Source organism: Vitis riparia, chromosome 6, assembly GCF_004353265.1.
Source record: "Vitis riparia cultivar Riparia Gloire de Montpellier isolate 1030 chromosome 6, EGFV_Vit.rip_1.0, whole genome shotgun sequence".
Lineage (NCBI taxonomy): Eukaryota > Viridiplantae > Streptophyta > Magnoliopsida > Vitales > Vitaceae > Vitis > Vitis riparia.
In genome coordinates, this window is record NC_048436.1 from 15,142,414 (window position 1) to 15,156,010 (window position 13,597).

General features: G+C 36.1%; 1 protein-coding gene across 1 annotated transcript; it reads left to right on the forward strand.

Moving 5' to 3' along the window:
* The first annotated feature begins 8,251 nt into the window (after positions 1 to 8,251).
* Positions 8,252 to 13,068, forward strand: LOC117916813 (probable serine/threonine-protein kinase drkD). Its single transcript, XM_034832993.1, has 3 exons — positions 8,252 to 8,907; positions 9,467 to 10,547; positions 12,519 to 13,068. Exons 1-3 carry the CDS (start codon positions 8,534 to 8,536, stop codon positions 12,846 to 12,848), a joined length of 1,785 nt encoding a protein of 594 aa, XP_034688884.1. The 5' UTR covers positions 8,252 to 8,533; the 3' UTR covers positions 12,849 to 13,068.
* The last annotated feature ends 529 nt before the right edge of the window (positions 13,069 to 13,597 follow it).

A 13,597-nucleotide genomic window follows, 5' to 3' on the forward strand; every position in this document is an offset into this window, starting at 1 on the left:
TATACTCAATAATAAACTTTAAAACATTTGAATTCAAATTCCATTTTATTTTATAAGTCTATGATCTTTTAATTACTAATCCCAAATTATTCTTAATTTTTGCTAGATAAAAAAAAAAAATTATATCATTTTATACAAAGCCGCTATATTAAATATATACATCATTTCATCTCCCTAGTAATTAAATCTATTTTGTTTTTTTTTTTAAAAAAAAAAAGGTTTGTTCCTTGACTTGCTTTTTAATAGTTTTACAAACTATTCGATTAAATTTATTGTTGTGCTAACAAAAAAATTTAATACAAATAATACTAGATTAATACTATGAAAATAAAATATTGTACATAAATATATATGATATTTTAATGTAATTAGATTAATCATGTTTATATTAATGAATGAGATAGAATCATTTTGCTATACAATCAAAAATATTATAAATAACAAAAACCAAATATAATTATTGGATTTTTAAAAAATCTTATATTTATCATATTTTGTATTTATGCCCTAAATCATGAGGGTCCTTGCTCTATTAGGTGTCTTTTAGCTTGGTATCTGTTGGCGTGAATTGTTAGAAACCAACTTAGGAATGATACAACTGTAGACGTAAATATAGAATCATGTCATACAAGTATGGCATGATCTTTGTCGAGATATTTGTATAGACAAAAATACGATTGTAATTTTCTTATTTATTTTGTATTTTCTCCATGTAAATAATATACTAAAAAAATCTAGAAAAGTTGATATGGTATTAAAGCAAAGAATCTGATCCTTGGCTCCCTTCATCGGAAAAACTCTAGTTTTGTTTGTTTGATCCGTGCCTTTTAGTTATGACTGACACCGGCATTATCACCAACTCTGGTGATCCTCCATCACATATCGACTCCATTATCACCACCCTTACCAGCCAAATGATTGAAGCCTTATCCAAAGTCCAAGTCTTGACTTCAACGACCAAAAACTCAACTGCTCCATATCAAGTTGGATGGTTCCAACTATGCCCTTTGGTCCCAGGTTGTCGAGATGTACATCTCCGGCAAAGATAAACTGGGTTATATCAACGACGATTGTCCACCATCACCACAGGTAGATCCATCCTTTCGAAAATGGCGTACTGATAATGCCATTGTCAAATGATGGTTGATAAACTCTATGGATCAGACACTCATTGGAAATTTCATCTGATTTCCCACAGGAAAATTGGTCTAGGATGCCATTGCTACGACTTATTTCGATGGTAGCGATACTTCTCAAGTCTATGAACTCCGACGACATGTGACTCGTCTATGACAAGGTAGTGGATCCCTTGAGAAGTTCTACACCGAACTACAAGGACTATGGTGGGAAATTGATTTTCGTCGTCCGAACGATGGAATGTGCCATTGACATCTACCACTACAACAACTTATTCCAACAAGATCACATTTACACTTTCCTTGATGGTCTTGATGATCGCCTTGACGACATCCGCAGTGATGTGCTTCAAATGCACCCATATTCCTCAATCGAGCAAGCTTATGCTCATGTTCGCAGAGAGGCTCTCCGACAAACAGTCATGAGCATTAGCGATCTCGACAATACCTTAGGCGTGGTTTTGACTACCAAATGACTGAAACTGAGTTCAACCAACACAAACTCTGTTGCAGTCTCTAGCCATGGGAAATCTACTACAGCCTCTAAGTCACGAACTGTTCCTGATGGAATGAAATGCTCCCATTGTGGCAACCAGCGCCACACAAGTGAGAATTGTTTAAAAAAAAATGGTTATCCTGATTTGTGGTATGAGTTGCATGCAAAAAAAAAAAAAGAATGACTCAGTTGGTGTGGATGCAAACAAGGGCAAAGTGGCTATAATGTCAGCCGAACCTCACCTTTCCTTGATTCCTCAGGCTGAGTCTTCTCAGGATGCAGGACTCGTCTCTAATACAGGTAACTGTGGTTCTAATTTAGTTACCTCATCCTATGATGTTGATCGTGGTGCATGGCTTCTTGACTCCGGAGCCACAGACCACATGACTTTTGCAGCTACTAACTTTACTACGATATCTCCATCGCGATGCACCAGTGTTGCCAATGCTAATGAGGTTGTCTCTTCTGTCACAAGGGTCGGATATGTGTATCTGCCTCCTTCACCCTAATTATCGAATACGTTACTTGTTCCATCGCTCTCACATAAATTACTATCTGTTAGTCAAGTTACAACAAAACTAAATTGTGTTGTCCTAATGTATCTTACATTTTGTATTCTTCAGGATATTCTCACCAAGGAGATAATTGGACATGGTACTAAAAAAGGGGGTCTATACTACATGGAAGATGTTAACACAGGTCATGTTCACCAAATACAAAGTGGTGTGAGAGAACGACAAATTTGGCTTTGGCATCGACGTTTGGGGCATCCAAATTTTGGTTATCTGAAACATCTACGACCTGATCTTTTTTCTAATACGAGGTTGTCTGACCTTAAATGTAATACCTACATTATAGTCAAAAGTCATCGGACTTCCTATCCACTAAGTATGAATAAAAGCACTCTTCCCTTTGCTTTAGTTCACTCTGATGTGTGGGGTCCTTCCCCTATCTCGATTGGTTCTGGTGTTTGTTGGTTTGTCATTTTTGTTGATGAATGTACCCGTATGACTTGGCTTTACTTGATGAAACATAAAGATGAAGTATTACATGTGTTTCAATCATTTTATGTGATGATCCAAACTCAGTTTTCTTCCAAGCTCCAAGCTCTCCGCTCTGATAATGGTGGTGAATATGTTAATTAGCGTTTCCATACTTATTTTGAACACCATGGACTTGTTCATGAGACATTGTGTCCTCAAACCCCTCAACAAAATGGCATAGCTGAACGGAAGCACTACCATATTCTTGAAACTGCACGAGCTTTACTACATGAAATGCATGTGCCACCCCAATACTAGTCTAATGCAGTGTCCACTGCCATCCATTTACTTAATAGACTACCCTCTAAAGTCTTAAATTTTAAGACTCCGCTCCAAGTTCTGGCATCACACGTCTCTTTACCTACAACCCTAATGTTTCCTCCTAGAGTATTTGGGTGTGTAGCTTATGTACATCTTCACAAAAATCAAAGAACCAAACTGGATTTGTGTGCTCGTCGTTGTCTCTTCCTAGGCTACACTATGCACCAAAAGGGCTATCGGTGCTATGATCACTCTACTTGACGCACCTATGTAACTATGGATGTCACCTTCCTAGAGTCTGAACCTTTTTTCCCAGCCCTCACTTCTTCTTTTCAGGGGGAGACACGAGATGAAGAGCAAAAATGGTTGCACTTTGACTGGCCAAATAGTGAAACTATGGTGGATGAAGCACCAAGCTTAGTGTCGATTGATCCCACAAGACTAGATGGACCCATAGAGCAGAATATAACTTCAGAAAATTATACGCCTTCAGCAACTGAACCAAGTTTCCCCCTTCCTTAGTACATGCAGACCTACCTCCTGATAATATCCCTGAGGTAAGGATTCTTGACACGTCTTCCAATATAAGTGACTTGAATACATTTGTTGGATATACATTGCCTTTCAGGGAAAATCGTGGCAAGCCATCGACTAGATATTCTCATGATATTGAAAAACGAAAATCAAAGTATCCAATTGCCAACTATGTGACTACCAGGAGATTATCTGAACCCCTCAGAGCATTTGTCCATGTACTTTCCTCAAGTCAAATTCCAACTGGAGTTCAAGAAGCCTTGTCTGACCTGAAATGGACTCAAGTAATAAAAGAGGAATTGGAGGCACTACTAAAGAACAACACATGGACCATAGTTCCGTTACCTGAAGGGACGAAAACAATAGGATGCAAATTGGTATTTTCTATCAAACACAAGCCAGATGGTACGATCGAAAGTTACAAAGCAAGACTGGTGGCAAAAGGCTATAAACAAACATACGGGGTAGACTACCAAGAAACTTTTCACCAGTTGCAAAACTGAGCACTGTAAGGGTATTCTTATCTCTCGCAGCCAACCTTAACTGGCCATTACATCAATTTGATGTAAAAAATGTCTTTCTACACGGAGATCTTGAAGAAGTGTACATGGAACTTCCTCCGGGATACACGACATCTAATGAAACCAAGGTTGTGTGCAAACTACAACGAGTACTACATGGATTGAAACAATCACCTCGAGTGTGGTTTGGGTAGTTCAGTCTAGCAATGAGGAAATACATATTCAAGCAAAGCAACTCGAACCATACACTATTCATAAAGCACAAAGTGGGAAAGGTAACTATGTTGATAGTATATGTGGATGACATGATTATCACAAGAAATGATGGAGAAGAAAGAACCAGACTACAAAAGGAGTTAGCCACCGAATTTGAGATGAAGAACTTGGGAGGACTCGAGTATTTTATAGGAATTGAAGTTGTCAGGTCCAAACAAGGAATATTTCTTTCCCAAAGGAAGTATGTGTTGGATATATTAACTGAGGTAGGAATGTTGGAGTGCAAACCGGTGGATACTCCAATTGTTCAAAACCATAGACTCGGAGAATACTCAGATCAAGCACCAACGGATAAAGGGAGGTACCAAAGATTAGTTGGCAAACTCATATACCTCTCACATGCTCTTCCAGACATTGCATATGTTGTAAGCGTAGTTAGCCAATTCATTCTTTCCCAAAGAAAGTATGTGTTGGATATATTAACTGAGGTAGGAATGTTGGAGTGCAAACCGGTGGATACTCCAATTTTCCAAAACCATAGACTCGAAGAATACTCAGATCAAGCACCAACGGATAAAGGGAGGTACCAAAGGTTAGTTGGCAAACTCATATACCTCTCACATGCTCGTCCAAACATTGCATATGTTGTAAGCGTAGTTAGCCAATTCATGCATAACCCTATTGAAGACCACATGGATGCGGTAATCAGGATACTAAGATACTTGAAGTCCTCACCTCGGAAAGAACTTCTGTTTTCAAAGAATGGTCATTTAAGAATTAATGACTATACAGATGCAGACTGGGTTGGAAATATCTCAGACAGAAGATCTACTTTAGGTTATTTTATGTTTGTCAGTGGGAATCTTGTTACATGGAGAAACAATAAGCAAAAGGTAGTATCACTTTCTAGCGTTGAAGCAGAATTTCGTGGAATGGCAAAAGGGGTGTGTGAACTACTCTAGATCAAGAGACTACTTATTGAACTAGGTTTCGCCTCTACCTTAGAAATGGATCTTTTTTGTGACAACAAAGCTGCTATTGCAATATCTCAAGACCCAGTCCAACATGATCGTACAAAACATGTGGAAGTGGATCGACATTTTATCAAGGAAAACCTAGAAGCAAAAATAATCCGATTTCTATTTGTGAAGTCCAAATACCAACTAGCAGACATACTCACAAGGCGATATCAAGCAAAGAGTTTCATAACTCACTCAACAAGTTGTGCATAAGATATTTGTATGCATCAACTTGAAGGGGAGTGTTGGCGTGAGTTGTTAGAAACCAACTTAGGAAGGATACAATTGTAGACGTAAATATAGAATCATGCCATACAAGTATGACATGATCTTTGTTGAGATATTTGTATAGACAAAAATAAGACTGTAATTTTCTTATTTATTTTATATTCTCTCCGTGTAAATAGTATATTGAAAAAACCCAGAAAAGCTGATAGTATCTTTATCAATTTCATATAATCTTTATAAATCCTAATATATATATATATATATATATATATATATATATATATATTTACTTTATAAAAAAATCTTATACTGCAATAACATATGAAGATTGAAAATATTTTTTAAAATATGAATTTATATTAATTAAAATTTTGAGACGCTTCCTTACATTTATGATTATTATTTCTTTCATTCTCATTTTAATCCTCTTTCCTTCTATTCTATTTTTCAAAAAAATAAAAATAAAAATCATTAGTCACTCTTTCTATTATCTTTTATTTTTATTTTGATTTTTTTTTTGAAAATTTTAATAAAAATATAATTCTATTTTATTTTGTACAAATTCTAATAAATATATCATAAAATTACACCAACTATAAAAATGATAACGAAAACCTCCGAAAGAATCCTCTTAGCCTTTAATTACTAAAGCGATGAGGATCAAATTTTACATGATAAAAACTTCATCATCATTTGATGAATGTTCTGTTCCATGAGCCGGTTGGTTTCGGTCGGGTTAATGATGCAATTAAATTGACTAAAACAAACCCAATTATGTACAAACATGACTAAAAGCTCAACCGCTATCATTAACATCATTCCTTCTTATCTTGATCTTGATGTGGCTGGACCCAGGCTCAACATGTCTTTTTGAGGGCCAGGGTCCGGCCGTTAGGCTTCCATGCGAGGTCGAATCGGACCGGCCCTATTCCAGATATGCCCACATCAGTTCGTACAACTTATTGGTATATGTGGGGAATGATTGTAATGGATGCATTGGGATGACACGATCCATAATAAGATTTTTTAAGTGACACCAAACGACTCGAGCGAAAAACCGCTCCAACACGTATATGATCCTATCGACCATAATGATATTGTCTCTCAAAGTCCCCAACCCCATTGGCCCGCCTTTAATTGTTTCACGTTATTTTTTTTCTCACAAGGATTTTATTAGAAGCTTGAAATTTCCTCTCCGTAATTTGTTTGCTTTAGTTTATATTTTAGAATCATTCTGTGCACGCAGCCATGTGATAGGTTTTTTATTTTTTATTTATTTATATTTATGAATTTAAATGTACATGACATATGATTTTCCATATGCATGAATATGATATGTAGAAAATAATCTTTCAATAATACCAAAAATAGTTTTTAGAATAAATTTTAAAATTTATTTATAAAAATAATTTTTTGTATATAAACATATATATTTTTAATTTATCCTCTATGAAAATACCATAACCTAAAACATATGCAAAGGCTCTCAAAATATTATAATTTGAGTGGTATAGTTTTTGTTGGGGCATTATCAAAGTCTCCTATTGTTTTTTAAATTAGTTTCTTATTTGTTACAACAAAAATTAGAAAATATATTTGAATTTTAAGTAGAGTTTTATTATTAAAAGTGATTTAAAACTGTTTTCAGAAATTATTTGTCGAGAACTTGATAACGTTTCGAAACAGCCGGAAATTCATCGGTGGAGATTACCAAATTGAGACAAATTTTCTGAGGTAGGGTCACGTGGCAGACCGATGGGTCGCGCAAGGGCCCAAACGGGGCACGTCCCGTCAAGCCTACTGGGCCCCACAACGTTACCACGACAGCAACAGTGCTCCATATACCATCCTGAGCATACACAAAATCAAACCGGACTCTTTCAAATACTTCTCCGCAATGATTGTCTAAGCCAAGACCAAAAACAAAATTAATGTTTTTTTTTTTTTTTTTCCGTTGCCTTTTAAACTAAATCTAATATATTTTATAACTTTTCCTAAAATTAAGCGTAATGCTATCCTCTTCTCAATGTTCTCATTCAGGCCTCGTCAAAAGTCACAACCTCATTTAGTAAGTCGTTTGGATTATTTGGATTGAATTTTAAGGAGGTTTTTTTTTTTTTTAAATGATAAATAACACAAACAATAAGAAAAACATAAAAAGTGGAGTGGTAATGATTTTAATTTTTTAAAGCAAGTAAAATGTTTCTTTTTAAAGAAAGAAAGTACCGCTATTAAATACAAAGAGCAGTATATAGTGATAAAAATATTATTTTCTGGAATTTAATTTAATAAATAATTAAAATACTTTTTAAAATTGCTTTTGGACAAAATATATGTTCTTCAGGCATATCTCAATTTAATCCCTAAACAATTTTATTTATTTTTTAACAATTTAATATAAAAAAACTCAAATTATGAAAAAAAAACTATTAAAATAAATAGTCTATTTGAAATTTAGATCTGCTTTAAGGGCTTAAAAATGACTAAATTCATGAGGTGGTTTTTATAATTTATTATATATTTTTTAAGATATATAAAAATATATCGTATTAATCTATTATAAATTTTTTTTTTAAAAAAATTATATACTGATAACAGCCAATGTTGGTGACAAAGGAGGAGGCCTAGCGGGCATTTCAAAACAACTACTTATTTTTACGAGAGAAGTCAGTAGTGATTTAGTATAAGATTAATATTTGTAAATGTTAATAAAAATTTAAAGAATGGATCAAGTCAGATCACAGAGGTTTAAGGCCAAAAGAAAGAGAAAGGGAAATGGAAGTGAAGCAGACCAATTTCACAAACATCAGGACCGTCATCCTCATCTGATATAGCAGAGCATCGCCATCAGTGGTCCTCATCACTGTCAATCATAGCTCATTATTTATTACTCACCCTCCCAAAAAGACTCCCTTCACCTCCCATAAACGTTCCTCACCCCTTCTCTCTCCCCAAAATTTCTCAGTGTCAGAAGGAAAATGTGGGAAACCTCAGCAATCTGATTGAAACGTATCTCCACAGCCTAAAGCTAAGGTTTACTCTGGGTGTGGTTCGAGCCACATTTTGCTTGGGTTCGACCATGGCTGCAGCTCTCGAGTGTTGGTCCAGCCGAGCTAGCACAGACGAGGACATGGTGGAACAAGTCCTGATGAGAACTCAGGACAGATCGGAGGGTCTGCCGGAGAATTCGTCCGGTGCAGGAGTCAAGGAGTCGTCGGCGATGCAGAAGAGGTTGCAGAGGCTGAGTCGAAATGTGTCCGAGGCTATTGCATCGCTGAAGAACTCACTGAATCTGGACTCGCCCCGTGATCCGCCTGCTTCTAAGATCGAGAGCTGTCGCAAGCTTGTGTGGGGCGGTGTTGTTCGGAACCTCACGCAACTGTACCCTGGTAGTCAGCTACCGGAGAAGCTCGTCTCCAATATTCGCAAGCATTATGATTCCTTGCCTCTCAGGTTGAGTCATTAAAGTTTATATGAACTCGAGTTCCACTTTGGTTGCTGAAAAAATGGAGGAAAAATAGAAAGAAAATGAAATTTCAAGTATTATATTTTATGCTGTGTGTTTTTTTCTCCCTTAAAATGAAAAAGCGCTTGACCTGGGGGCGACTACGGTTGAAGTTCTTAAATATGCAATCAACTTCAAATTAATCCCATGTTTGGCTACTCAGAAAATGAAGGAAAAGCACAGAAAATGAAAACTTGAAATTTTGTTCTGTTTTTTTTTTTTCCCCACAAAACGTGAAAAACTAGGTCCTACTAAGTCAAATGAATCTTAGTCGGCTCATTTGTGCGGTTTTTTTTTTGGTTATCGTTTGCTCAGATCCTAAGAAAAGCAGTTATACGTTGCAAAATTTGATTTGTTTTTTTTTTTTTCCTAACATTTTCTCATCAACCAAACAGAGCATGGACTGTATTTATTGGACTCAGAATATTCTTACACTCATTTATAATCTACATATATTTTTTATTTTGTTGCCATTTATCTTACGTTTCTTTTGGGTGATCTTAACAGTTATGCCCAGGCTGGATTCGATATGAAAGATGTCTTTCTTCATATTAGAATGATCGAGCAAGCATCCGTGGATGACCATCCTGCGATTTTGATTCAAGAAGTGTCTGATGATGAGATTCAAGGTTCTGTTTTCAAGCTCACTTTTGCCTGTAACTCTTCGATTTCATGGCCAGCCATGTCCGGTGCACTTGATAGTGCTTCCATTTGTTGCAAGAAGATACAGATCTTTGAGAAGAAAGGATTTACTTTAGGAATTATTCTTCTTCTGGTTCAAGCTGGGCAAGAGAAATCGTTCCAGAACAGGATTGAGAATGCCCTGAAGTTTGCTATAAAGAAGTCCAAACCCACCACCGTGAAGCTTCCATTTGGCCTATGTGGCTGTCAAGAGGAAAATACTAAGGGGAGAGAGGTGGGGGAGATTGAAGAGGAAGGCGGTGAACCACACCATAGAAATGGCATTGATAATTCGAACACTAAGGTTCAGCTCCAGATGCCACTGCCAACATCATCTTTTGTTGTTTCAGTTGATGAATGGCAGACGGTCCAATCAGGTGGAGAGGAAATTGGGAAATGGTTGTTGAACTCAGATAATCTTGAATTTGTTGATCAGATTGGGCCAAATTCATTTAAAGGGGTTTACAAGGGAAAAAGGGTTGGAATCGAGAAGCTCAAGGGTTGTGACAAGGGAAATTCATATGAGTTTGAGCTCCGAAAGGATCTGTTAGAGCTGATGACATGTGGGCATAAGAACATTCTGCAATTTTTTGGTGTTTGTGTTGATGAAAATCATGGTTTATGTGTTGTGACTAAACTAATGGAAGGTGGATCAGTTCATGATGTTATCCTAAAGAACAAGAAGTTTCAGAACAAGGAAATAATAAGGATTGCTATTGATGTAGCAGAGGGGATCAAGTTCATGAATGATCATGGTGTTGCATATAGAGATCTCAACACACAAAGGGTCTTATTGGATAGACATGGGAATGCTTGCCTGGGGGACATGGGTATAGTCACTGCTTGCAAGAGTGTTGGTGAGGCAATGGAGTATGAAACTGATGGCTATCGGTGGCTAGCTCCTGAGGTTTGTCTCCTGCTATATCAGTTATTCTTTCCAATCTCATATTGTTAAAGTCAGCTTAAGTTGATCAGGAAAATTCCATTGAATGAAACATCTTCATGTTAACAGTCATGAGCCTAACATTTTAATTCTGTGTTAGCATAACCAGTGAAAATGATGCCATTCCATGTTGTTTCATGAAGTGTTTGAAACAAATCTCAGAGCTCAACAAAAACATCGATTCTTTGTGATGATTTGTGTTTCAGATGCTATGGAAACAAATGAAATGGTTCATTTCTTGGGGATACTTATACAATGTTCAAATTAATAATTCTACATCGATTCTTTGTGATGATTTGTGTTTCAGATGCTATGGAAACAAATGAAATGGTTCATTTCTTGGGGATACTTATACAATGTTCAAATTAATAATTCTGTTCTGATAATAATAATAATAATAATAATAATAACTAATAACTAATAACTCTGTTGCCATATTCCTAATGTTTCTTCAATATGTTCAACTATCCTGACAATTTAGATAGCATTTGGATCGTACAAAATAGAAAAGAAGTGAAACATTTTTCAAGTGAATATTTTTGTTTTGTTATGTTTGAAACTGAGTCTTGCCTTGCTGCAATTTTTAGAATCTTAATAAACAAGGTAGTATAGATGTTTTTCCATTATTCTTGCAGTGATGGAAACATCTGTAAGATTTTATATTCATGCAATGTCCAATTGCCTTTAAAAACTTTGCCCATTGAATTGATCTCTTGGCTGTAATATTTGGATGGTGCTCAACATAGAAATAGCCTTCCAATAACTGGTTGGTTATGTTATAACATACTTCTCAGATTGGTGCTCCATGTTTAATGATTTAACTGAAATCTGTGTGCCCATAACCCACTGGCCTAATGAATATCATTGTGTGAGGTTGAGAGTTCACATCATTCTCTCCTACTTTATGTTGGAGGAAAGGGGTCATACTAGCAGATTAGTTGCATGGTAGTGAACTGATGCTATGATATTTACCAAAAAGAAAAAAAAGAAAAAAAGGAACTGATAGGAATTTAACTGTATCACTTGAGTACATGTTTTAACAGAAGAAACCATTATATCCATGCTTAGTAAATCATTTGTGCAATATATCCTAGTGGCCCTGCCATGATTAACTGCTGCAACTTTACCAATATGAATATTTCCAATGTTTGCTGTAAATTTCCTTTTGATGCTCTTTTTGGGTTTTACTATATGTTGTGTTCAAGGATATTAGTTGGCTTCAATGTATTTGCAGAGGGTTTTAAGGGTCGGTTTAGTCTTGTTTAAAGTGGCTTTACCTCACTATCCTAAACATCATTGTTTTAGCATGCGTAAACATGTCTTCATAATTTATTTTGCTTTAAACTCGAATCAAGTGTTTGCCTTTATGTAAGCGCTCCTGTATGTTAAACAAATTGTTTGGCTACAACCTTGCAGAATTGCACTTTAGCCCAAAATTGGTTGAATCATGGACCCTACCTTAGGAGCCTTTTCAATCTTTAGCTTGATCTGTCCAAATAATATATGGACCTTTTTAATACCTTTCTTGTTACTCCCAATGAATTACTGGACACTACTTTTGCAAATTTAGCTTCTCAAAGTTGATGTTATGGGTGTGTCTGGGAGCAATTTCAAAGATGAATAGCTTCTAAGGATCTCCAAATGTTTTTTTATTCGTATACTACATGAAAGTAGTATTTACTTCTTTTATGAAAAAATAAGGTTAGCAAAAATATTATTGCTCCTAATTGAACACTTCTCTATTGGCAAATTGTTTATTTGTATTTTGGTCATGAATTTGCTTGAAATTCTTATTTCACCACATGACTGGTAGTTTTAATACAATTAAGAGTTTAAAAATGAAATTCAATTAGAAGTCACTCTTCCTCGAATTCAATTCTCTACTGTAAGTGATGGAAGCAATGAATTGAATTTCTTCTCTTTTGGTTGAGACAGATCATTGCAGGTGACCCAGAGAGTGTTACAGAGACATTGATGAGTAATGTGTATAGCTTTGGGATGGTACTTTGGGAGATGGTAACTGGTGAGGCAGCCTACTCGGCATATTCACCTGTGCAGGCAGCTGTTGGAATAGCTGCTTGTGGGCTTAGACCTGAAATTCCAAAGGATTGCCCACAAATCCTGAGATCTCTGATGACAAAATGCTGGAACAATTGCCCTTCCAAGCGCCCTCAATTCTCAGAGATTCTATCGATATTGCTGCGGCCCAACAACAACAACAACAACAACAACAACAACAACAATAGCAACAATAGTATTAGGTAAGAAGCCTTTGGATTACCAAGGAACCTAATCTACTGATACTAAAAGTTTGTGTAAAAAATGAGCCCCTTGTTAAATGGGTGCTGCCATGCCTAAATGTAGATCCAGTAAGTTTATTTTTCTCAAAGGAAATGAAGATATAAATCTTCTTTTCATCCTTGTCAATGGAAATCCACCTCTTTCTTTTACCATCTTTCTAATAATATCAGAAAAATTATATATATATAAATGTTTGTGGGTTGCTTTATAATATGTCTGCCATCACATGTGTCATGCAGATATACCTTTTTTTTTTATATAGATATGAATGGTGGGAATCTTCATATATTTGTTAGGCATGTGTCATTATGAGTCACTGGGCCTTTCACATTTCATCGCCTCTAAGAGACTAGATCATTGGCTTAGAAAAAGGGGAATAAAAGGCAAAAAGGCAAATGAGATTATGTGGCCCGATGGGTATACGAGTTTCGAGCGATACAAGGGTTTTTGTTTTCCAATTTCTCTTTTTGTTTGTATGGTGGCTATCTGAGGGGCCCGAGGGACTTCACTCCTTTTGCTTTGGTGTCGTGAGGGAGGTGAAAACCATCAAACACCTCTCCCTGCTTTCCTCCTCTCCAAGAAGTTTCAACATCAATGGACCAGCTCCTAAGGCCCCACAATTTAGGCATAATTTATATATTATGACCCTTTGCTTCTGTCATTCGATACTTTTAGACTGACTAAGCCCCTTGTGGCACCCATCAAGGCGATGT